General features: G+C 51.4%; 10 protein-coding genes across 10 annotated transcripts; 5 read left to right on the top strand and 5 right to left on the bottom strand.

Annotated features, from left to right (window-relative positions):
* Window positions 1-626: 626 nt before the first annotated feature.
* Window positions 627-1,608, bottom strand: BDQ94DRAFT_184864 (cutinase family protein; the record flags this gene model as incomplete). The annotated part of the gene is made up of 4 exons (XM_026774741.1): window positions 627-1,065; window positions 1,124-1,338; window positions 1,398-1,483; window positions 1,533-1,608. 4 exons carry the CDS (start codon window positions 1,606-1,608, stop codon window positions 627-629), a joined length of 816 nt encoding a protein of 271 aa, XP_026629781.1.
* A 1,269-nt stretch (window positions 1,609-2,877) lies between these two features.
* On the bottom strand, window positions 2,878-4,740 carry BDQ94DRAFT_157610 (sugar porter family MFS transporter; the record flags this gene model as incomplete). Its single annotated transcript, XM_026768767.1, has 5 exons — window positions 2,878-2,960; window positions 3,040-3,645; window positions 3,709-4,164; window positions 4,244-4,513; window positions 4,623-4,740. The coding sequence occupies 5 exons, from the start codon at window positions 4,738-4,740 to the stop codon at window positions 2,878-2,880; spliced, it is 1,533 nt and encodes a 510-aa protein (XP_026629780.1).
* Window positions 4,741-5,224: 484 nt separating this feature from the next.
* On the top strand, window positions 5,225-7,243 carry BDQ94DRAFT_184861 (Alpha/Beta hydrolase protein; the record flags this gene model as incomplete). Its single annotated transcript, XM_026774740.1, has 4 exons — window positions 5,225-5,490; window positions 5,559-5,794; window positions 5,863-6,521; window positions 6,572-7,243. The coding sequence occupies 4 exons, from the start codon at window positions 5,225-5,227 to the stop codon at window positions 7,241-7,243; spliced, it is 1,833 nt and encodes a 610-aa protein (XP_026629779.1).
* Window positions 7,243-9,517, bottom strand: BDQ94DRAFT_184859 (Zn(II)2Cys6 transcription factor; the record flags this gene model as incomplete). Its single annotated transcript, XM_026774739.1, has 8 exons — window positions 7,243-7,753; window positions 7,844-8,195; window positions 8,250-8,480; window positions 8,543-8,858; window positions 8,915-9,078; window positions 9,135-9,208; window positions 9,266-9,375; window positions 9,427-9,517. The coding sequence occupies 8 exons, from the start codon at window positions 9,515-9,517 to the stop codon at window positions 7,358-7,360; spliced, it is 1,734 nt and encodes a 577-aa protein (XP_026629778.1). The 3' UTR covers window positions 7,243-7,357.
* A 652-nt stretch (window positions 9,518-10,169) lies between these two features.
* On the bottom strand, window positions 10,170-11,026 carry BDQ94DRAFT_184857 (alpha/beta hydrolase; the record flags this gene model as incomplete). Its single annotated transcript, XM_026774738.1, has 2 exons — window positions 10,609-11,026; window positions 10,170-10,544 (listed from the first exon to the last, which is right to left on the bottom strand). The coding sequence occupies exons 1-2, from the start codon at window positions 11,017-11,019 to the stop codon at window positions 10,170-10,172; spliced, it is 786 nt and encodes a 261-aa protein (XP_026629777.1). The 5' UTR covers window positions 11,020-11,026.
* A 1,345-nt stretch (window positions 11,027-12,371) lies between these two features.
* BDQ94DRAFT_167626 (uncharacterized protein) lies at window positions 12,372-12,907 on the top strand (the record flags this gene model as incomplete). The annotated part of the gene is made up of 3 exons (XM_026770856.1): window positions 12,372-12,401; window positions 12,461-12,527; window positions 12,594-12,907. 3 exons carry the CDS (start codon window positions 12,372-12,374, stop codon window positions 12,905-12,907), a joined length of 411 nt encoding a protein of 136 aa, XP_026629776.1.
* A 294-nt stretch (window positions 12,908-13,201) lies between these two features.
* BDQ94DRAFT_167625 (uncharacterized protein) lies at window positions 13,202-13,722 on the bottom strand (the record flags this gene model as incomplete). The annotated part of the gene is made up of 3 exons (XM_026770855.1): window positions 13,202-13,500; window positions 13,557-13,635; window positions 13,693-13,722. 3 exons carry the CDS (start codon window positions 13,720-13,722, stop codon window positions 13,202-13,204), a joined length of 408 nt encoding a protein of 135 aa, XP_026629775.1.
* Window positions 13,723-14,212: 490 nt separating this feature from the next.
* Window positions 14,213-17,493, top strand: BDQ94DRAFT_167624 (uncharacterized protein; the record flags this gene model as incomplete). Its single annotated transcript, XM_026770854.1, has 4 exons — window positions 14,213-14,427; window positions 16,160-16,622; window positions 16,861-17,057; window positions 17,112-17,493. 4 exons carry the CDS (start codon window positions 14,213-14,215, stop codon window positions 17,491-17,493), a joined length of 1,257 nt encoding a protein of 418 aa, XP_026629774.1.
* Window positions 17,494-18,878: 1,385 nt separating this feature from the next.
* On the top strand, window positions 18,879-21,907 carry BDQ94DRAFT_184855 (beta-glucosidase). The gene is made up of 7 exons (XM_026774737.1): window positions 18,879-19,375; window positions 19,429-19,622; window positions 19,669-19,721; window positions 19,780-20,002; window positions 20,053-20,299; window positions 20,349-20,511; window positions 20,561-21,907. Exons 1-7 carry the CDS (start codon window positions 19,252-19,254, stop codon window positions 21,852-21,854), a joined length of 2,298 nt encoding a protein of 765 aa, XP_026629773.1. The 5' UTR covers window positions 18,879-19,251; the 3' UTR covers window positions 21,855-21,907.
* Window positions 21,908-22,319: 412 nt separating this feature from the next.
* On the top strand, window positions 22,320-23,981 carry BDQ94DRAFT_167622 (flavin-containing monooxygenase; the record flags this gene model as incomplete). The annotated part of the gene is made up of 1 exon (XM_026770853.1): window positions 22,320-23,981. One exon carries the CDS (start codon window positions 22,320-22,322, stop codon window positions 23,979-23,981), a length of 1,662 nt encoding a protein of 553 aa, XP_026629772.1.
* Between the last annotated feature and the right edge of the window lie 216 nt (window positions 23,982-24,197).

Genomic DNA, 24,197 nt, shown 5'->3' with positions numbered 1-24,197 from the left:
ATCAAGAAATACCTTTACGGTCAAGATAACCCCTCACTTTTTCCTCCCCCGTAAATCTTGCCGGAAGGTATCATTAGTGTACGGAGAAGGAGTGTCGCACCCAAGTGAGTATTCAAATACTCGAACTTCTTCAACGGCCTTTGGGTTATTGTGCTTTCTTTGGCTAATTGAAATATAAAAGATGGTCCGTGGTAGCATCAAATGGACTTGCACGGTCAAAGTAATAAAACTAGACTTTCGAACATTTACTTGGCTTCCTTGCCGTGACTGATCCCACGGCAGGCAATATCAACCGATCAAACGAACACAAGACAGGGGAGTAAAATCTCAAGTAAGCTCATTATCATCAAGCAAGCGTTTTTAAGTCCATTCCGGGACCCGTGAAACAATATAAAGTAGAATGACACAGCATGAGAGGAAAAGTAACAGATACTGAACAGCTTGCTTGGTAAACTCGAAATATATCCTGCTCCACTCATTCTGGACATGCTTGTCAATGTACGAACATGTAAAACTTGGAGCATAACATCGTTCATAAACTCGTATGCCAAGTCCGGAGCGTCGTTAGGAGTGACCATAATCCACATGATTACCATGGCCACTCTAGCTTATCTTGCTTTAGCTGATTAGAAAAGTGATGCCAGAGAAGGGAAGCCACCAGATGTGGACGAGCCCAAGCCAGTAAGCCCACTCAGCCCACCCAGTCCCGCTGTGGATGAGGACTCCGAAGAGGAATCACCGGTTGAGGTGCTCGAAGAGGTATCAGATGAAGAGGAACCAGTCAGCGAAGAAGTGGTGGTGTCGCTGAGCTTAGATTCCAGCCACTGAGAAGCTTCACCTGTGTTCATGACGTAGGTGAAATGTGCGGCGGTGACGATGAGGGTACCATCGCAGACCAGATCACCCATGGCACAGTAGATCTTGACTTTGTCCTTGGGGAAGTTGCCAATTTGACCTCCCTCCTGGGCATTGCGGGTGTAGCCGAACAGCACAACACCCTTGATCTTGTCTTTGACGTCGTCAGGAAGCTGCTTGATGGAGTCGTCCATCACGGCTGTTCCTTGACTGTATGGACGTCAGCAGGTGCGTAACGAGAGAATCATGTTAGTAAAGAGCCACTAACCTATACCCGCCAGCCAGGATCTGGCTGTTGGGGCACTTCGACGCGGCCAGCTTGAAGAGACTCTCCGACTCGCTGATGGCAGCCGGAGAGGTATTGTCAGGGAGTGCGTTCGACATGAGATCTGCCGTGTATGCAGGCCCCACACCCTGGCAGAGAACTTGGCCGGCTTTGGCCATCTTGAGGTCGTTGCACACAGCAGGACCAGTGGAGATACCCTTGGATTCTCGTGAGTATTTTGAGTGTTTGATCGGGTGCGAAAGACCATATTACTTACGAGCAGGCCAGGCTCAGTAGATGCTCGGGCAAAGATGAAAATAATAGGCTTACAAGAGCCTTCGCGCAGTTCGTTGCCATCGGAAACTAAACGATTAGCCGTGGCCGCTAGGATAAAAGGACGGTCTCTCCTTACGTTGACGTTCAGCAAGTCCCATGGGACTCGCAGCAGCGAGACCTGCCAGCCCGAGCAGAAAGTAAGGAAGCTTCATTGTGGTAAATTCACCTGACGTTATGGGAAGAAAAATCCTCACTCATCAATGCGGCCGCCTGGGCAGTCATGCTGGAATTTATCCTTCCAGTCTTTTCCCACGTGTTCAGAATATCACATGGCGAACCCATTTGTGCGCCGATGCCCAGAGAAATAGGCTGGTTTCATTGTTTCAGGCAGAAGTGTTGATATAGAGCAGAGGCTCAGGGCGAAGGGACCATTTTGGGCCTACCACGGGCCAAGGAAAGGGAACGAACCGTGGGCTGAAGGTTGGCATTGTGGCATGCCGAGGACCCTGAATCAGGGGTCCTGTGTCGGCGCACCAACGGCGTGTTTCACATCCCGACCATGTTTTTGGGTCGCCTACTTAAAATGCCCTGATCCCGAGGTTAAAATCGCCGTGTTGTCTTCGAGAAAACTCGTCAAGTACGATTGCCAAGCAATAAATGCAGTCTTTTCCCGACGATGAGTGGTTTCATGTAAACAATGTCCCTCAGACCCAAAAATCAGCCACCGTCGATCAACCGGCCGATCCGAACACGCCCTCGTCTCGGTGGACGAGTCAGGGTCGTAGCAGAACATGGAGAAATGTGAGCCTAATGCTATTAACGTTTCCTTTCGCATAATGAACTTCGGGATTCAGGGACGGGTAAATATCGTCTTAGCGAACTTATACGCTGATGTCATTTCCAAGGATCGTTCCATGGTCGGCGACGGTTGATTTCTCTTCATAGACGCTGAAAAGTCCAGTTATCACGATAATCACCCTAGCGCTCTTGTTTGATCTAATTGCCCACTGTCGGAGTTTGCCGACTTGCAGATTCTTGAGAATTAATATCAACTCTATCTTGATCCCATGATGATGGTTCGCGTCAGTTCGCGCGTATTCATGTAGCGGACAGAAACCCCGTTTATCCGAAGTCCAGCCGAGCCCAAATAAAGCCAGTCTCCAGACGGAGATATTAGTAATGATGGCGATGGAGCACTAGATGTACCTTTGTGATGCGGTCAACAGATATGGAAATGTATCAGTAACTAGAAATAGGACTTCAAACCTTATTATGGCTTTAAAGCAAAGCTAATTCAGTGCTTGGGAACATGCAAAGGAATTAAATATATAATTTGCGAGCCGCGGAACGCTGGGTCGTAAGCAAGACACTGAACTAGATCTGAACTGATCACTGAATGGCCTCATATATACTAGTCTGACACATACGCTCATCGGTACTTAGAATACAAGAACAGTGAGTCAAGTCCACTCACCCCCGCTCTATACCTCCTCTACCTCAGTAGCATGTGCTTCCTTTTTCTCGTCAATGACAGAGTCACCTGGCATTTCGGGGATCTCATAAGCTGCAGGAAGACGAGTTAGTCAACGTGTTGCCTAACACCAAGCAAGGGGGGGAGGGGTTTGTGTGTTTGTTTGTCATACATTTGAAATTCCAGGCGGATACGCCATTCTTGAAGAGGATCTGAATTTCCTCCAACGTGCGTCCAGAGGTCTCCGGAAGTAGGAAGTAGATCCAAACCGCAGCCGCAACCATCAAGCTACCGTAGATGAAGCCGACTCGGGCACTGAGATTGGCGGCATCACTATCGAAGAGATAGGGGAACGTAAAGGTCACCATCCAGCTGCAGAACCAATTGACTCCGGTCGACGTAGCCATCAACTTGCTGCGGTTTGGTCCGGCAGATATTTCCGAGGTTACCACCCAAACAGCTGGTCCCAAGGAGAGATTATACACGATCATGTAGATGTATACCATGGCGACGATCAATCGGTCGAGAGTCGTGGTTTTATGAGATGCTGTTCCGGCCCCGCCGACAATCAAAAGGACAATGGCGACGAGGACGCACGAGAGCAGGAGCATGGGACGACGACCAAAGCGTTCGACGCAATATTGATTCAGCCATACCGCGGGCATGGGGACCAGGTATAGGCCCATTTGGATCAGGAATGAATTGGTCATCCCTATGGCAGAGAAAAACACGATTCCGTAGCTGGTTATAAAGTTTATTCCAGACGCTTGTTGCCATGCTGATGCGGAGAAGACACTTAGTATTGGAGGACGATGGAAGGCAAGGGGGCTTTTCATCTTACCTTGGAGTGCCATCCCCAGGTATGCTTTGCGACCGTCCTGATGCCAGTGGAGTAGCTCCCTCCATGAACCTTCAGCGCGGCGTTCCTCTTCAATAGTCCCAGATATGTAGAGAACCTCGCTTTCAATCACGTCCGGTCGATTTCCGTGCAAGCGACGGAGGGCTGCACGGGCCTGCTCCGTCTTCCCCTTCTTCAAGAGCCACCGAGGTGATTCAGGGGCGAACAAGATAAGCCCCGGAACCAGTATGACTGGGAAGACCAGCTGCACCGCCATGGGGATCCGATAAGCGCCGCTGTCGTTCCGATTCTTGGTCGCATTATCGACGATCACACCCAGTAGCAGTCCAAGGCCAACATCGAATTGGTAGAGAGAAACCAGAGCTCCACGGAACCTGGCCGGGGCACAGTCGGCTACATACAGCGGAACTAGACATGATATAAGACCCACGGCATACCCTGCGCGTCGGTTAGTAACGGTTACAACCGATTATTGAACGTGATAGCTGTGGTAAAGCGTCCGTCGATGAGTACTAACCAAGGAGTAGCCGTCCAACAATCAACAGAGCAAGCTTGTCGGCAGAAACCTGGAAGATCACCCCTAAGACGACAAATGTGCTTGAAACAAACAGACCACCACGGCGACCAAGTCTGTCATCGACAAGGTATGATGATACGGCTCCGACGAGCTCACCGACATTGATGATACTGGTCGTGAGAGACTGAACGCTGGAGCTGAGAACATAGCCCCCAGTTGCATTGTCATAGTGTCCGTAGGCTTTGATGAAGGGCTCCATCACCAGTATACCTGAGGGAATGTGAGTTAACATACTGCAATCAGAACATGCCCAAGCGTTCGGTATTCGCAAACTCAAGCTGGTCGCTCTTTGGGGAAAGGGGTATGGCTCTGAACCTACCAGAGTAATAGGATGAGTCAAAGCCAAACTGGAAGGCTGCAATGGTGATGAACAGGCAAATTGCAATGGCACGCCAGTCAGCTCGGGCGGCAGCGGTGGCCGACATTGGAGCCGTCATAGTGTAGAGAAGGTTGAGAAAGCCAGACAGGTAGCAAACTTGAGAGCACAAGCAGAGAGCCAGACATTGTGCAGTGAGCGCTGTCAGGATGGGCTTTTTATATTGAGGCAACTTGGGGATGAGTTTATCCTTTTCTCCCCAGATTTTTCTTGGTCCCCAAAGCCGGGGTTGCGGAGAAGCTCTGTCAGCCGACCAAATAGATGAGATCCAGCCGCGCAGAAGGAAATTGGCCGAATGCTGGCAGCGTAATTCACCGACTAAAGTTCACCGGCGCGGTCCGAATGCCGACGCTGATTGGGTCTGGAACAGATTAGCTTGGGATGCGGACAGCCGCGAACAGCAAGTGGAATCAAGGGGGATCCACCGCCGGGATGCAACTCCACGATGGTCGACCCCGACAGGTATAAATCATTAGCCGCGCCGACCATGACTTTCGGAATTGCCAACGCCTTTTCATTGCTGTTTCCTGCTTTAAACCGACAGTATGGCTGCTGCAGTGCGTCAGCTTCGGGTGCCCGAGAATTCTGACCAGGCTCCCGTCCCGTCCAGCCCCATGTCCGACCAGGTAGTCGTCATTGTCCCAACGCAGACGTCACCCTCACATCCTCAGCGGGTGATCGGGAGGAAATCATCCATCTCCGGAATCGAAGAGTTTCGGGGGATCCCGTACGGGACTGTACCGGCGAGATGGCAGCATGCAGTGCTCCGTGATCGCTTACCCCAGGATGAATTTGATGCAACACGGAACGGGTAGGTCGCCATCTCTGCTTCTGAGTGTGGAGGACTACAGAACGCTAACATCCAGGCTTGTGCATCAGTCCTCGCTGCCCTCAGCCGCAGGAACCCAACAACACCGACGAGTATCAATCGTATCTTGAGTTCCCGGCCGACGTGACGGAGTCTGAGTTCGACTGTCTCAATCTGTTCATCACAAGACCCAGTGTTGCGGCCCTTGCTGCAGCTGGTTTCGACGCGCAGGAAGTGAAATTGCCGGTCTATGTGTATATCCATGGTGGAGCATATAGCTTCGGTGCGGGAACAGATCCGATCTGGGGTGAGTGCTTTGCTTGAGAAACTGGCGTAGCCGGTCACAGTACCACTGATCAACATCAACCCCAATAGATCCGGCTCGCCTCGTCAAAAAATCAGTTGAGCTAGGCTCTCCCATGATCGTGGCCACCATCAACTACCGACTCAACATGTTTGGATTCGCGGCTTCGTCCGAGATTATTCAAGCTGAACCGGAAGGTCAGAGAAAAGGGTGCAATTTCGGACTAAGCGATCAGCGAACCGCCATTCGCTGGGTACGTCAGAACATTGGGGCATTCGGCGGTGATGCCACCCAGATCACTGTTGGAGGTCAGTCCGCTGGCGGAAGCTCGTCGCATGCCCACGTCCTGGAGGCTGTTCTTGGCAAAGGCGAGCCCTTGATCCAGCGAGGGATCATTCAATCGGGGACCCTTGGTGTGCTCGGTCCCATTTCGATGGACGTATCCAACGCGCGCTGGAACGCTTTCTGTCAGCATGCAGGAGCTCCCGCAGGCGATGCTATCTCCCGCATGGCTTTCATGGTCAACCTTCCGCCAGCGGAGATCCTTCAAGCGGCTGGGAAGTTGGGTTCCATCGTCTGTCCCCTAGTGGAAGATGGCCTAACCATCTCAAAAAGGCCAAATGGTCGCTGGAACATTCACCTCGATGGCCTCCACAGTGAGCCTAGTGCGGAAACATCGGTCTCTGGTGCCGGAGTCATTCCGGTTTTGATTGGTGACACAGACGTCGAGGTCAGCCAGTCTATTATACCGAACTGTGATCATATGCTGATAACGAACAGGGTCTTCTACACTTAAACGAGGTAAATGGAATCAGAAATTATGAGCATCTGAGCGAACAACTATCTGCTGGGGTGGAGTCAAAGGAGTTCTTAGAAGATCTATACCAGGCGTATGGCTTTGAGCCAGACACTCCCCCAACAGAGCTTAGAAAACGGGTGCTTCAGATGTTGACGGATATACAGTTCGGGTATCCTGTGCAGTGTGCAAGACAAGAACTGAGGGATTGGGAAGTACCAAGGGATAAGCTTACAGAACGCCCTACTATAACGCGTCCTACTGCGGTGCACTCGTATCGCATGAGCGTGGGCAACCCATTTCCGGGGCCCCGGCAAGGGATTGCCCAGCACTGTGTCGATTTGATATATATCTATGATTGCTTCGCAGATGCATTACGTGCTGCAGACGAGGCCCTGCCAGCCAAAGCGCCGACAAACGCTGCCTTAGTCTTCCGTGTTCAGGAAGATTGGATCCGGTTTATCACAGCCCCATCTCTCGATAGCCAGGCCGGCAACGCAACTGTCTATGGCAGTGACAGAACCACCTCGAAGATCCACATGGACTCGGATCGGACTTGGGCGGACAGAATGCATAGATTCCATATCCTGGGCAGAGATTGGCGTTCTGCCCAGCAGGCCATGCAAGCGATAACGGGTCCGAGCCATATTCTATAGAGCTCTAATAGCCTAATGGTAATTATTAGACCGTTCGTAACTGCTCAGGTAGGCCTGATAGCCGCGTAGACATCGATGGAGTAATGAACGGACGATGACCTGTTTGATCTGTTCTCAGCCCATTGGGCCAACCCACAATCCAGTATATCCAGGGGCCCAGCGATAACGAAACATTTCTGGATCCAAGGGTAATTGAGGTGCGCCCGTGAGTTCCGGCGTCGGCTGATCTTGTCCGGGTACACTATCCCCAGTAGATTCAGCCATATTGAATGACAGCGCTCGGCGCAAGAGCTTGGCAAACGTGCGTTGGTAGTCCATATTCGTCGCTGCCACAAACATGTCCAAAACTTGTAGATTAATCGAACAATTGCGTAGAATCAGGTCGTCGGATCGCTTCCCCAATTTTTGTGCCAGAATGAGGAAGATGAAAGACGATTGTAAAAAGTAGGTTCCGAAAAACCTATACATTAGAGACAGTTGTGGATCGATTCGCAATATGTGTCGCGCAATCTTTATCCGCTTATGTGAGCAACGGTGTATTTGGAACGATAGAAGCTTTCTGTTTATCAAAATATTACAATGCGATTTGGGGTGACTCACATTCGCACAAGCCACAGCATGCTCGCCAGCCGTCAGAAAGTCGGAAGATGACTGCCATGTAAGGTCTTGATACATTCGCACCACGTCCATAGGACCATGTAGTAATACAAACATGCAGTGGTACATGTGAAAACCATAGTAGGCCACTGTTGGGATGTCTGCTGCCGGAAATGAATCGCAATCTGGTTCAGCAATTGCGCAGAACTCCGAGCCCACAAGAGCCTCAAATGAATGATACCATATCTCGAGATTCTGTAGGATATTCTTTTGCACTGTGTTCCAAAGACCATGACATGTGTTAAATGTTGAATGATCGCTAAGGAAGCGATATTCCAAGATCTCGCCCAGTATCCTGCACTAGCTTCAGATACCACGGCTTGAGCTTAGGGACTCTCAGGAGACCTACCTTGACAGAGGCAGAAAGAGGCCTAGCATGTCCAGGTTCCCTACATGATAGCTGAGCACTGTTTCATGTGCGCTTCGCCCTTGAAACCCGGGAGGTAACGGGCCGGGCTGATTCCATATTGGATCGGGGCGCGGAGTCGGGAGAGATAGACATTCATTGTCGGTTATCCGCGGTCGTCCATTGAATGACAAGGCCGCATGTCGATCAATAATATAAGTTGCCCACCATAGCCTGTCACGGACTCAATATAAACGACGTTAGATCTAGTGTTTGTAATAGGAATTGAGACAAACCTTCTCCTTTCCTCTTTGTCGTCTTCACTGAGATCAGGTACATCTTTGTGTAGCTCCAACTTCTGAACAACGAATTTGAGGAATATAAGCCAGTATTGCAAGCTTGACTCGACCGATCTTTCGCTCGGGGCGATACTTGTCATGATGAATGCTGTTAAGGCATCATCGAGCACGTGGTTAGTATCGGGTAATGTCCTGGGGTGAAAATGCTGAATTAGCCTGTCGAGGAGATAGCGTCCCTGGGCCATGCGCTCATTGACGCTTCGTTCGGATGCATAAAGTGACTGCTCTGCTGGTGGCATGAAACAAGCGACGCCTAAATCATGTGAGATGGCTGGAGGATTATTGCTCGGGAGAAGTCCGTAGGCGTACATAAGATTGAAAGCAGCAGGGTTGGCAATATGGGCCTAGGAGCACGCTGATCTAAGAGTCTGCCTTTTCGGATGAGTAAGGCATGGAATTCTCTGTTGGGTGAAGCATAGAAGTGCTCTAACAGACGACAGGCCTCAAAACGCGAGAGTTGAAGCGGGGAAGCGCTATTGCATATGGTGAGTGTGACAGGCTTAAAAATCGATGGAGGTTAGAGCTTTACCTGGGCGTGGCCTGTTCCGATGTCAAAACCTGCAGATCGCAAAGGCAGTCCAGTACAGGATAATCAGGTGCATACTGCAATGGGGTTCAGCACATCCGCGCACAAGCCGGGGTGGGTGTCACGGGCCGCACCGACAAGTGATGTTCCGATAGTGGAAGAGGTATTTGTGGGAGAGATTCCCTAGTTGGTCGCCTTCCCCGTTTCTTGATCGGGCGGCTGGATGTGCACTGTATCCCTAATCCTGGGGTTGTTCAGAGATGGCCGGCTGAGGCAGCGGGAAGTGGAGGCGTACGGTGACAGCGGGCGCATCCTTGGGATCGCGGCGAGCATTTGAGCTTATGGCGGTGGCACTGGTCACAAGCCACGACGGTCTTGTTCCCCATATGATGCGGTCGTAAACGAGGACCCTCACTGGAGCGCTGCCCGGAATCTGCAGCCATGGGACGGATGGATGAACAAATAATGGGTTACCGCTAGAGGCAGAGGGTGGAGGAGTGGAGAAAGATTTGAGGCAGCGCCGGGGAGGCAGATTCAGATCGTCATCTCACCGCCTGCGGAGGGTCTCGAAGAGGCGGCCTTCTTACTAGCGAGGTCTAGTTGCATCTTTCCTAGTATTCATTCTTTCCTACTTATTTTGATCTTTACTAGCTTTGTACACTTCGGTGCTCTTGTCAGATCACGTTGATGCCAACAAGACAGGGGCATTGTACAGCTATCACTATCCCCCCATTTCCTCTGATTACTAGACCGCATGATGGCAGCTGCCAGGTTTTTCTGCTGCCAGGTGCTTGAGACGACCCTTCAATACTTCCCACGCTGATTGTGAGATAGCTGATCTGAGGACCTTGACGCGATTCGTTACTATGATTCTAGGTACTGCTGTGCTCTGAAGTGCCGCAGAACCTTTTGAAGACGGCGTTGTGTTTCAATACTTGTGTGCCTGCTGTTATTGCAAGTTTAACATGGTTCAAGTTCATGATAATCTTCTTAAAATTGTCCATAAACTGTGTGCTGCAAGACGGACTCAAGCAAAAATCATGCGGTAAGAATACTAACACCAGGCGCCTTTTCCAACCCCTCCTTGACTGCTTGTTGGACCAGCACGGCAACATCACGGGGCATGCTTAAGAAGGGCGAATGTGAAGAGTCCAGGGTCAGGTTCGTAACGGACCCCATAGTGGCGATCATTTTCTCCTGCATCTCCAGTGGCAGAGCTTGGTCCTGCTTCGCTTGGATATAAGTACATGGGATATAATTCCACGGCTCATAAGTGTTGGGCACTTGGGAACACGCCGCGGCCATGGGAAGAAGCTGAGAGATCCAGTAATCTTGTACGTCGCGGGGGAGGTCATTGTAGAAGAGGTTGGCCGGATCGCTGATGGCGGGATTGTTGGCATAGATAAGGTCACCCTGGTCCAACCATCCATTCAGTATCGTGCGCGTATCATGGCTATATTGACTTGACAGAACCAACCTTGAATTCCCAGAAGGAAGGGGCGACTCCACCAAAATACCCAAGAAGGGTTTGGCCCTTGGGGACGACAAAGGCTACAAGGTATACGATCATAACAATCCCACCTGCCTTTCCAGCCGCACGTCGCTCGGCGACACCCAACCCTTCAGCTGCGCCCGACGCAACCGCACCGCCATATGAATGAGCTACCACAGTCACGTAGTGGCCCTTATCCGCGAGTTCCTCGATGACGGCGTGCAGACTCGCCCTGTCATCCACCATGGTCTTCAGTGGCGGAGAGGTGTTGCCAATGGACGGGTGAGCGACTGTGGTGGCGTTTATCCCCCGGCTGGTCAGTTCATCCTGCAGCTGGCGCATGCAGGACGGCTGATGCCAGGCACCAGGGACAAGGACGACATTGGAAGAGGCCATAATGGAGACTGGACTAGTTGAAATGGAAGGGGGGAGAGAAGAAGTGAATTTGGGAGCAGACAGGCATAGCGGGGTAGTCAAGACCCCAGCCATTATGACCCAAATTACGAGTGTTGAATGGCTGGGTGATCCCGACTTGTCTCTCCACCTCATGCCACTAGCATCGCGGTCGTTATTGGGGGCTATCCACGCACTAGTCCCACGATTCCCACAGAGGATGAAACTAACTTGTTGGACTGATCCTGATGAAAGGAAGCTTAGTCAGACCATGCGAGAATGGAATATGATGCCTAGAATCTAGCAAGGACTATCGAATGGGGGATGATAGATGTAGGATAGTGGTGAGACGAGCGGGAATATACATTTTGGGCCCTTCGCGAGGCCCGCAGGAAACCATGGATGCCTGCATGCCTGGCACTTGCAGCGCGCTTTTCCCTTTTGAGTCCGCGGGGGCCGATCAAGATCTCGGGTTGATTCCCGATTGATCTGAATCTTCAACCGTGGTCAATAACGCCAGGCTATTATAGCCTATTCTTCTCAGAACCTGGCAAAAACCCAGTTCGTCGCCAAGCTAGACTCTACTTCATGCCGAGGAACTCACTAGTCTGAGTGTCATCTTGCTGGCAACCAATGACAGCAACGACGGCCACGACAGAGTTAGTATCTTGTCGCTCATCTAGTCGCCCTGCTTTGAATGAGTAGTGTAGCTCCATGCCTGCCATGTGCTCAAGCTTGGTGCTAGAATATGTGGATGCACAAATGCTCACAACACTTATCCGACCATGCAGCATGTCTGGACAACCTAATATTCGTGATCACCTCGAAAGGCCAATGCTCACCCTTACCCTCGCTTTCACCCGACGCGCATCTGTAAAACGCTCCACCTTAATTCTTATGTAGTAAAGTGTAATACCAAGCTCTTAATGGGTAAGATACCCTCTGAGCCTATATAGCTGGTCATTTTCGAGGCAGCAGACGCCATCTTTCGCAGAGACTGATAGCCTGTCTACTTCGGCACCTTTCCCAGGAAACAAAACAGTGACTGCTAACGAGTGAATACTACTACGGCTCACATTCAACTTAAATGACCTGTATTTCTTGTGTTGCTGTGACAGATTATTTATCTCGTTAGGCAGGCAACACCTAACCACCATACTGCTCCGATCAGCCTACCTTTAGCAAAAGCTTCTTCTCCTTTAGTGTATCTCAACCAGATCGCAGAAAGCTCCCAAACTATCCCAAGTTTTACCGGTGCTACGGCAACGAATAAACTATCTCGTTACCTTTAACATCTGACGCTCTTCACCTCAAGATCATCTCTTCCATCACTTCTGACTCAACCGGCATCAACCATGCGCTGGACACCGGAAAACGAAGATCTGGTAACTATACCCTTGCATAGAAACCCAAATTATCAACTATCTAACGTAATACACTTCAGCTGTGGCGGACCATTTTCGAGACCCAGACACTGAACCTGGATCTGGATAAGATTGCCGAAGGCTGGCGTGAGTTCATCATTCCTAGGCCGTTATGCGAACAAACCGCAAAAGATCAGACTCTAACCTCGATAGCCGGCGATGACAAGCCCACCGCAAAGGCTCTCAAGGAGCATCTCGGAAAATATCGCAAGGGGATCAAGTCTGGCATAACGTTCAGTATGAACGTGAAGCGCTCTGCGGATGACAGTTCTGCCACACCGAGCCCCAAGAAGAGACGCGCTGCGACAAAGCAGAAGGCCAAGGGCGAGGAAATGTCAGACAATGGGTCTGCTGCACTAAGCCCAAGGAAGAAACGCTCAACTAGGAAGAAGATCAAATATGAGGAGGTGTCGGAGGAGTCTGATATTGACGATAGCATCCCGACTGGTGGGAAGGATGAGGAATAGGGTGTTGTGCCCTTGGCTCAATCCGATCTTGGCTATGTGATGATGGTCTAAGACAGATTTCGTTTATTGCAGGTTGCCTTGGATGTATCTACATGGCGACGGGTGCTACTTGATTGCGGGATCATTCGATCGTATGACACAGCGCTTATGCTTTTCTAGCTACTATTCATTCCATCCATCAATTGAGGTCTGCCTCACCAGCATTCTACTGCTTGTGTGTGTAAGGCAATTTAAAACGCTGTCACCCAGAAAACCACAGGGAAACGTAGATAACAACACAGCCCCGGCACACCATTATTCCACAGGGTCATTCTTAATCTCAGACTTGACCTTCATTTCGGCCTTTCCATTTTCCTCGACAAGAGCTGTATCTGCCTCCTTCTTCTCAGATCTGGCAGAAGCGACACCCCCTGTCTTGGCCTTCTTCGCAGGAGCGGTTGCCAGACTATCTCCCTTGCGCTTCCGTGGGGTAGTATTAGGGGTTGTGTTGGTACTACTTCCGCCACCGGTCGCACTAGATGATGCCACGGATGCGGCAGTTGCCATCCTCCTGAGCCTCACCATACGCTGCTCAACGGCGCAGGAGGTGCAGTCTAGGTGTGTCAGTATGTATACTTCACTCTGGAGAGTATGAAAGGGTAGAGAGTACCTCCGCCCATGTGCATTGCAAGTTCTTGATAGTCGAGCTTCAATTTTCCGCGCAACTGATTCAAGACACCCACGAAGAGCTTGAAAGGTCAGCGTCATGCATAACCGTGGCATTCATGTGAGAGTAACTGGCTTACCTTGGCGTCTGCTTCCGAGGACCAGATCATTTTCCTATTGCAGCAGTTGTAGGTTGTGAGAGAATGGCCTGGAAGTATCTGGTGGCAGGTAAAGTGGTGAGGAGTAAATCAGAGAGCTTGAGACTGTAGGGGAGGATGGACTGATGAAAGAAGAGGAGTATCTGAGTGGTAGGATATGAGATCTTCGGTAACCAGTGTTGTGTTGCGGGATAGACTTAGATATGAATCGCACTGCTACCAGAGCGACTGCTAGAATCATTGACTGCTCGGGCCAGAGAAGAAGGGGACTGAAGCGCGAAGAGCGAAAAGGGGACAATAGGCCTGGTTATGAAAATGTGTTACTGGCTGTATCTGCTAGATTCGTCTCCAGCCGCCAACATGGAGGGTCGGCTTCAGTCCACATTCACTTCAGATATTTCCTCACCGGGCCAAATGGCACAATGTGAGGTACACATCTTTATTTAATTCTCTCTCATTCGGCAACATCAAGGCGATTCCTGACATATACGAACATGGCACGATGTCTGTCAAGGACCTCAATTATGTCATTCCTGGGGGGACTCACGCGCATCTTCTCGATGTGGTGGATAAGAGGGAGCGTGATCGCAAGCGCCAGACAATCGCCGCTGCTTTTGCCATCAGGCACCTTGAGCGATGGGAGTTTAAGGTGGCTCAGTCTGAGCAGAGATCTCTCAAGACAATAGACGCACATTACACCTCGCCACCTCTCTCGCAGTAAGCCAACCTAAACTCAGTCGATGTCAACTTTGATTTCAACAAATGGGTCTATCTGTTTACTATTAAGGCTATCAACAATATTGCGCTACTCTCTTTCCTGGGACTGCTGGAGAAGGGGACAAATGTCGTGACTGCACAACAGCCAGATGGCACGCTCTACCCGGCATGATACTGTGAGGCACAGAGCTACACAGCAATCTGTCAAGCGGTGTTCATCTGGGATTACAAGCACTATCCGGCACTTAGCGACTGTCTAAGCTCATTCCCAAATAGCGAGACATGTAGCGCAAGGTCGAGTCATAGCATATTATCGTGTACCATCAGACAGCCACGCGACTGCAACGGTATGAGTTTGCAGTTGCGATAGAATCTCTTCTGCTTTGTATTGAACGTATTATTGATTCATCCGAATTTATTTACCTTCATAGTGTGCCGATAGGGTAGCAGAGTAAGTGTGTAACAGTTGCACCTCACGGCATATACCGCCACTCGGGCGCAGGTAATAAACCTTCTTCATCCCGTCATCTCCCATGTGGAGGAGATGATCTACAGCTTATACAGATTGCATATGGGACTGTCCACCCAATTCCCATGCAGACCAGGCCGAAGCCGAACCGGCAGATGAATAACGGCCCTGGCCTTGCTGAAATCGGTCAAATCCAAAAGATGGAGCTCGCTTGTCATCGACTCGTAATTATAGACCAGAGCCATGAGGTATCAATCCCCTTCAATGAGACCCTGCTTTTGGAATGAAAACTGGTTCTTGCCTCTGGTGCTGAACCCTGGTTGTCTGGCCCCCAGAAAAATACATTCTGCTTACTGATGCCGAGGTCGAATATAATGTGTCCGTGGGCGTCTTCGTACGCGTTGAGAGTATGGCCCGGGAAGGAGTTGTCTCATCGGATTGGAGTGTTATTGGAAGGGCAGGCAACGACAAGGACGAAGTACTCTTCTTAGTTTGTTAGTCAATTGCGACAAAGTTGTTTTAATTAACAGATTGCAGCGTTTTTGTTTATAGATATACTGCTCATTCCATAAGTGAGCCCAATATACCGGGCCCGACCACTCATCGACCAGGAAGCGAGCATATGTGGATTACTTTGTTGAAGCAGACTCTGGCGTCGAGATGATATACGGCAAACTGGGGATATGCGGAGGTCGGGACCAGGCAGCCGAGAGATCGAAGTACTGATGACTCTAAGCTCGGACCCAGATAACTCATTAGGGGCGACCTTGGGGAACATTAATACAATTCACGCAAGGTGGTGACTCAGATGGCCTGGAAAAGATGATAGGCTAGTTGGGAAGAGATGATGGCATCCATCATGATGCCAAGTCGGGCTCTATTACAGTGCAAACCGCGCTGTTGATTCGCCGATACGATGTTTGGCAGCCTTACCTCACGAGGACGTATTCCTGCATTTGGCGACAGCGAACGAGGCAAGATGGCCCGTCGCAGCCAGTTTGCCAATTATGAAGTACTGCCAATGCAAACCTCCACCGAGCTCCAATGATTGATCCTCCGGATCGACACCCCAGGTGCGGGGCGGCGTCTCAATTGCCGATTGAGAACGTGGTTCACGAAGATTAAGTATGCCCATAATTGCTCCCTGAACCGGTTACTTATATAAACTGTGAGAAGGCACCCTTCTGCTATGCAGCACGCATCTATTCCACCTTGCCAGTAGAGGCGGCTTCAATAGCACACAGAACCTGCAACGGCGAAGAGAGAACAACCCGAAGATCTCGTTAAGAGTTCGGCAGTCCATGATGAACTTTCCGATACCAATGCGCTTGCTCTTCTAACCTTGGAAGTGAAATATGACGCCGGGGAGTTCAAAAACCGCTTCCACGATCCCTACGCATTCGGTGCAGCTTTACTGGCGTCATTCGGCGGTTTCCATTTGGCTATGGTCGGTTCTCTGTCCTACTCGGCTGCCACCACTCAGACAGCCGCCCAAAGTTATGCTACAATCGTGGCAAGCCGATCTATCGGAGGGATCGGTGTCGGCACCTTGGCAATGGGTGCCCCATTCTATATATCCGAGATCTCCCCGCCCGCATGGCGTGGATCATTCTGGGTTCTGGAGGCAATCAGCATCGTCACCGGAGCAATTGGAATGGAAAGGTATCGATTCCAGCAGGCGCTCCTCAAAAGGGAGTATCATGACTACGCTCGCCATCCGCTCCTGGTCGGCATTAAACAGTGGGTCAATCTCTTTCACCCAAGATCCCTCAGGAGGACACCCCTTGCCTTGGCCATTCCGTTCCTTCAGCAGATATGTAGCCTGCTGACTGCAGCAAAAATCCTTCCCCATGCCTTCAGCTCCTAACCGAGATAGCTTTCGGGGATCAACGCTTTCGTGTATTATGCGCCCACATTCTTCGAAGCCTTGGGACAGAGCGACAATAATTCACTAATCCTGTCAGGGATGGTCAATGTCTGTCAGGTCGTTGGAGGAATTCCAGTTATGTTGGATCTCGATCGGGTTGACGGCGTACACTGACCATCTACGGCGGGATAGTCATGGCAATCCCGCATCTGGTGATGGTGGAGACAATAAACTGGTTCAGTCGCGAGTGGGCTACACATCAGGCAGTTGGGTGGTTCTGTGTGGCACCGATTTGTAAGCACTCACTCTCGAACGTTTCTTCGCAGATACCACTGACATGGCTGACAGACTATATGTGCTCTCCTACAGCGTCTCGTATGGGCCATTGGCCTTGGTCCTTCCCGCAGAGGTGTTTTCCAGTTCCAAACGTGCCAAGGGGGTTGGCGCAGCTACGGGAAGGATTTGGTTGGCTAACTTCATTATCGGCGTTGTCGTGCCGGAGATGCTCCTTAAACTCGGGCTGGGGACGTATCTCTTCTGCGGACTTTTCTGCGTGGCAGCCACGGAGTTTTCCTTCCTCTTCGTTCCAGGGACAACAAATAAGTCACTAGAGCAAGTTGCTGCGGTGTTCGGTGATGGATTTGTTGACGAGGAGCGGAACCTGCAAAGCCGCATTGCTCCCGAGGTGTGGCATGGCAGCAGTCATGCGGAGAAGGAAGCGCGGGTATGAGCGGGGTTGCGTTACCGCGCTGGCTGGTGGTCGGGGCCAATTTTTGAGAGAGGGATTCATCCCAGCGAACGGGGCACCACGTTTACGATCCGCGGGATATTGTTCATTTTAATCCCTGCAACGTATTATTCCCGCCTTCTGCGCATAAGAGCACAATATGATTGTTGAGAGGTGAATAAGAACTAAGAAGGGGTGAAAGCACCGCGGGCATCCGACCAGGATTTCCCATCCCTGCAATTTTTGGAGAGGGACATGGAGAAAAAACATGGGGACCCACTGATTATGGATGCATGAGTAACATCATCCCGTCCCCCGCATCCCCGCAATATGTTTTCCCCCAGCACACTGCAGGGCATGGTCAATCTTCTACTACGAGCATGTTTGCAGTAGATTGGGCAGCGTTGGTGGGTCCGGGGCATACCCGGACTTCGATGACGGCAGGAGGGATGCCGAAGTCGTCCCACATGGTTATCAGGAAACTTTGGGGTACCAGACTTGGGGACATACTTGGTAGCATTTCTAAGCAAGTGAAGATGGAGATTGAAAGAAGGACAGAGAGAGGGAGAGAGAAGAGAAAGGGAAGAGGCAGAACAAGAAAGTGTCGTGTTTTTTGTTTGGCCGCGACTGCCACTATTCCATTTTGGGACTCGCACGGGCTGGAACAGCCTCACTGGCATTCATTCCCTCTGCCTCATCTCCCTCCTCCGGTACTCTACGCATATCCTTCTCGCCATCCTGGAACTACGTGTCAGATGGACTGCAGAAGTGTTATGATTGCGTTGTCGCTTCTTCCGATGAGCTCTTCATGGTGACCCCGCTCGGTCAACTTCCAACCCGGCCCAGGCGGGTGATGCCTTGAACGGACTTGATTCCATCACACACCATCCGATGCCACGCCCTCGTCTCGGGGTGCTTCATCCACTCAGCGCTAGTTTCTGTCTACACAAGTGCCGATTCTCTGGTCCGATGAGGGAGTGGGAGCGGTTTCCAACTTTTCGCGCGGTACGAGCCGTCATCTCTAGGCCAGCGACCCGATGGATAGGGCTCGTCTACTATCTTCCGAGGCCCGATGCCATACAATAAGCGTTGAACTTAAATGGTGATATCCAGCAGCTGATTGGCTCCTGGTGGGAACAACAGGAGACCAAGCACACACTCGGACCTACAAGGCCTCATGGGTGACGCCATGCCATATTCCTGCGGTCAGACGACCGGAGAGTATAATAGCCTAAGTGCCTAAGCCAAGCCGGATGTTGGATGGAGAAGTCAAATCTTGATTCGCCTCTCTCCCACGCGCAGCTCTGCATGGTACACCCTATCTCTCGCCCCGTACCCCAGCCGAGTCATGCTTTGGCCTATATGACGACCTACACCCTGCATTTCCCCGGATTTTCTCCACTGCAGGTGGAGACTCGATAGGAAATGTGGGATTTCTACTGCGGCATTTCTATGCCTCCACGCTGCCGAAAGTGGAGGAGAAGCGACGGCTCGCCTAATGTTACCCCGACAAGGCCTCTATAGTCCTGCTCTGCTCCATTGCACCTCGCCTGACAGGGTCTAATCACTCACCATTTGTGTCCGTTGCCCGATGTTTATCCGCTAGTCAGGAAATTCCGCAAACACGGGCACCGCAACTATACCTTCGCAACTACACATCCACTGTAATCCGTGCAGATGTGAGGGGAAAGTGACATTTAAATACCACCATGGGGCCAGTGTTCACCATGACCTGGCAGCATTCAAGACAGCATCGGCAACATGCACAGCATTAGTGCGCTTCTCAGCTTGCTTGGTGGCCTCGCGCTCTCCAGCGCTGCTCCGACACAGAACATCACTAGTGATGCTTACTTCTATGGACAGTCTCCCGCAGTCTATCCGTCTCGTACGTGGTGTGCCCCCTTTCTAGGCACTGCCTTCACTAACGCCTGACCATAGCCGAGGGAACGGGTACTGGGTCATGGGCTTCCGCATATGAGAAGGCTAAGGCCTTTGTCGCCCAGTTGACGGACGACGAAAAGGTCAACCTCACAGCAGGAGTGAGCTCCAAGACTGGCTGCTCCGGCTTCATTGCCGAGATCCCGCGCCTCAACTTTACCGGTCTTTGTGTCAGTGATGCAAGCAATGGACTGGTACGTATGGCCCTCATGAATCACTGGATGTGTCTAATGTCCGCAGAGGGGAACAGACTATGTCAACGGTTGGTCTAGCGGCATTCACGTCGGTGCCAGGTAATGAAAAATCTCAATGAACGTCTCTATTGTTCCTAGAGCTAACATAACAACATAGTTGGAATCGGACACTTGCTCGAGAGAGGGCCAAGTACATGGGGCAGGAGTTTCACCGGAAAGGAGTGAACCTTCTTCTCGGTCCTGTTGTCGGCCCTCTGGGGCGGGTGGCAGAGGGTGGCCGCAACTGGGAAGGGTTCTCGAATGACCCCTACCTCACTGGAGCACTTGTATACGAAACGGTGCAAGGGGTACAGTCGTCTGGTGTTGGTGTCTCGACCAAGGTTAGTATTAGTGATTCAGGCAAGGCGCAGCATGGCTTATGGTTCAATAGCACTACATCGGCAATGAGCAAGAGACAAACCGAAATCCGGAAACGGTTAATGGTGTTGACGTTGCTTCCGTTTCGTCCAACATCGATGACAAGACAATTCACGAGCTTTACTTGTGGCCTTTCCAGGATGCAGTCCTGGCGGGAAGTGTTGCCATCATGTGCTCATATGAGCGGATCAACAACTCGTATGCTTGCCAGAATAGCAAGACCCTCAACGGTCTATTGAAGACCGAGCTGGGATTCCAAAGTAAGATTTGTTGACTTGGCCAATCTGTAATCTTTGCTGAATATGCTAGGCTACGTAATTACCGACTGGGGAGCGCAGCATGGTGGAATCGCCTCGGCCAATGCTGGTTTGGACATGGTGATGCCTGAAACGACGCTCTGGGGCTCCAACCTCACCACCGCCATTGCTAATGGCACGATGGAGGCATCAAGATTGGACGATATGGCGACTAGGTGAGCTTCGTGGCTAATGTTCCCGGTACAACCAAGCTAATCGGATCAGAATCATTGCAACGTGGTACCAGTTGAACCAGGATACGGACTTTCCCACCCCTGGCGTTGGTATGCCAGCTAGTGCCCAGTCGGAGCACCAGGTTGTTGTTGGAACCGCGCCCGACGAGAGGAGCACGCTTCTGGAGAGCGCAATTGAGGGCCACGTCTTGGTGAAGAACACCAATAATGCGCTTCCTCTTCAAACACCCCAGCTAGTGTCTGTCTTTGGATATGATGCCAAGGTCATTGATTCTTTTGATCTTGCTTCTACTGTTTTGGGCACCAGTGCCCTCTTTCAAAACTACACTCTCTGGGTGGGCGGTGGCTCGGGATCGAACTCACCGGCATATGTCATCGCGCCTCTGAATGCCATTCAACAGCAGGCCTACGAGGACGGTACATCCGTGCTGTGGGACGTCAGTGCTCAAGACCCGGAGGTGGACCCCACGTCTGAGGCGTGCCTCGTTTTCATCAACAGCTATGCCACGGAAGGCTATGATCGCTCCGCATTGACGGACGACTACAGTGACACCCTGGTCACAAATGTGGCAAGCAAGTGTAACAACACCATTGTCGTCGTTCACAACGCTGGCATCCGATTGGTGTACAATTGGATTGATCATGAGAATGTCACGGCCGTCGTCCTGGCACACCTGCCAGGTCAGGACACCGGGCATGCCTTGGTAGACATTCTCTACGGGCGGGCCAATCCCTCGGGCAAGCTTCCATACACGATCGCTAAGCAGGCATCGGATTATGGCTCCTTGTTGCATCCGTCGGAGCCACAGACCCCGTATGGCCTATTTCCCCAGTCGGACTTTTCCGAGGGAGTTTATATCGACTACCGCGCATTTGACAAGGATAACATCACCCCGCAATTTGAGTTTGGGTTTGGCCTTTCATACACCACTTTTGCCTACTCAGGGCTGAGCATCGAAAAGACCAACGAGACAACGTCCGAATATCCTCCGTCAGCTGCGATCCAAGAAGGAGGAAACCCTCGGCTGTGGGATGATCTGGTGACAGTGACGGCCGAGGTGCAGAACAGTGGATCGGTCGACGGGGCGGAGGTGGCCCAGCTGTATGTGGGGATCCCCAACGGACCTGTCCGTCAGCTGCGTGGTTTCGACAAGGTGCTTCTCTCCGCGGGCGAGACAGCCCAGGTGAGTTTCTCGCTGAATCGGCGCGACCTGAGTACCTGGAATGTGGAAGCGCAGCAGTGGCAGCTGCAATCGGGGACGTACCAAGTCTATGTGGGACGGTCGAGTCGGGACTTACCCTTGACGGGGGAGTTTTCTATCTAAGTTAAGCCAGGGTCATTATGGATTATAGCATAATTTCGAGAAGTTCAATTGGCAATCCAATATACTGCTGCTTGTGTGTTTTCCGTCTCGGGCGAAGTTCACCTTAATTGATCAAGCGTAGGTCCCGGGTCATTCATCCATTGCACATTATCTCAGCGTACCACGAACACTGAACCAAGGGATGTCGTCCAACTGCCCTTTTGGTGCCCCGATAACCGCCACAAATACCCCCCTGCCGCAGATGTAACGTGGCGCGCATCTCGGAGCGGGGTTATCACCAGTAAAGAGTGCAGCGACTAGCCAGGGTCAGCCACGGCCTAAATACGAATGGTTGAGAGTCTTCACGCCGACTGCTGCGGGGTTTCTGCCCGGAGGTTCATGGTTGCCCTGCTGACCCTATTTATAAATACCCTTTCCCCTCTTTCTCGGAGACCATGCTGAGATATCTCTGCGATATATCCCAAAATGGCTTCTGACGCACCTCCAGAACCAACCACCACCGGCACCGAAGCCCCCAATGGCAACGACCTGTATTTAGATGTCCTCATTGTAGGAGCCGGATTCAGCGGAATCTACTGTCTGCATGAATTGAGAAAGCTAGGTCTTAAAGCAATCATCTTCGACGCTGCTTCGGACTTGGGAGGAACATGGCAATGGAATCGCTACCCCGGGGCTCGCGTGGACTCTGAAGTGCCTGAGTACCAATATTCCATCCCAGAAACATGGGCCAACTGGAATTGGTCCACCAACTATCCAGCCTACGACGAGATTCGGCGGTATTTCGAGCATGTCGAGAGTGTACTTGACGTCAAGAAGGATTGCTTCTTTAATACGGTTGTAGTATCAGCCGAATACGACCCTACTGCTGGAAGATGGCAAGTTGGCACAGCCGATGGTCGTCACGCATCCGCGAAATACTTCATCGTCTCGACCGGATTCGCCGCTAAGCGACACGTCCCTGAATGGCCTGGTATGGACACCTTCCGTGGAGAAGTCCACCACTCTGCCTCCTGGCCCGAAGACGGCGTCGACGTGCAAGGCAAGCGCTGCGCCGTGATCGGCACCGGCGCGTCCGGCGTCCAACTCACTCAAGCCCTGGGACCTGTTGCAAGCTCTCTCAAGGTCTTCCAGCGTACACCCAATCTGGCCATTCCGATGCGCAAGCGACCTCTCACAGTTGAAGAGCAAGAGCGCCTCAAGCAATTGTACCCGGAGTTATTCCGACTGCGAGAAACATCCTTCGGAGGGTTCACCTACGACTTTATCGAGCGAGGGGTATTCGACGAGGATGAGAAAGAGCGCGAAGCGTTCCTCGAGCAGCTCTGGGAGAAAGGCGGGTTCCGATACTGGGTCGGCTCGTACAGTGACTATTTCTTTGTGGCCAAAGCCAACAGGGTGATTTACGATTTCTGGGCACGCAAGGTGCGCGCTCGTATCGACGACCCTGTGAAACGCGACCTGTTGGCCCCGTTAGAGCCACCACATCCATGGGGAGTTAAGCGGCCGAGTTTAGAACTCAGCTACTTCGACCAATTCAATCGTCCGAATGTGGACATCGTTGACGTGCGCAACAACCCCATCGACTCGTTCACAGAAAAGGGCATCCGTATGGCCGACGGCACGGAGCACGAGTTCGACGTAATCTGCGTCGCGACCGGGTTCGACGTGTCCACGGGTGGACTCACCAATTTGGGCCTGCGCAGTACACAGGGCACCTATCTTAAGGATGAATGGGCCGCGACAGTACACACGTACCTGGGACTTACTATCCACGGCTACCCCAACCTCTTCTTCACATATGGACCACAGGCACCGACCGCGCTGTCTAATGGACCGACTACGATCGAGGTTCAAGGACGATGGATCGTCGATGCGATTCGCGCGATGGAGCGGAGGGGGATTAGATCTGTTGAGCCGACCTTGTCAGCTATGCATGGTTGGAAGCATCGGATTGAGGAGTTGTCGAACCTGACGTTGTTGCCCACGACGCGGTCAACGTATATGGGGGGTACGTTCCCGGGGAAGCCGTTTGAGCAGTTGAATTATACGGGTGGGATTCCGGGGTACAAGGGGGAGATTAGGAGGGTGTTGCCGAGTTTTGAGGGGTTTAAGGTTGTGATGCAGTAGGACAGCAGTTGTTGTGTTGGTGTTGCAGAGCTGGAGATAAATGGGGATTAGTAGTGAGTTGGGGGGTGGTTATTTGTCACATAGCATTATGGGCTTTGCGACCTCCTAGGGGGAGATAGTAACATTTTGTGGGTATGAACATTCCCAACTTAGTATCGAACTATCCATCTCGGTAGGTGGCTTTTTTTTTTTTTTTTTTTTTTTTTTTTTTTTTTT

The sequence above is a fragment of the Aspergillus welwitschiae genome (assembly GCF_003344945.1).
Source record: "Aspergillus welwitschiae strain CBS 139.54b unplaced genomic scaffold BDQ94scaffold_6, whole genome shotgun sequence".
NCBI lineage: Eukaryota > Fungi > Ascomycota > Eurotiomycetes > Eurotiales > Aspergillaceae > Aspergillus > Aspergillus welwitschiae.
Note: the sequence above shows the minus strand (reverse complement) of the source record. Positions and strands in the feature narration are given on the sequence as shown.

Coding starts and splice junctions, on each gene's coding strand:
- BDQ94DRAFT_184855 (XM_026774737.1), top strand. CDS start 19,252: ATGCACAGCATTAGTGCGCTTCTCAGCTTGCTTGGTGGCCTCGCGCTC. Junction 20,003..20,052: donor GTGTTGGTGTCTCGACCAAG/GTTAGTATTAGT, acceptor ATGGTTCAATAG/CACTACATCGGCAATGAGCA. Junction 20,512..20,560: donor TTGGACGATATGGCGACTAG/GTGAGCTTCGTG, acceptor TAATCGGATCAG/AATCATTGCAACGTGGTACC.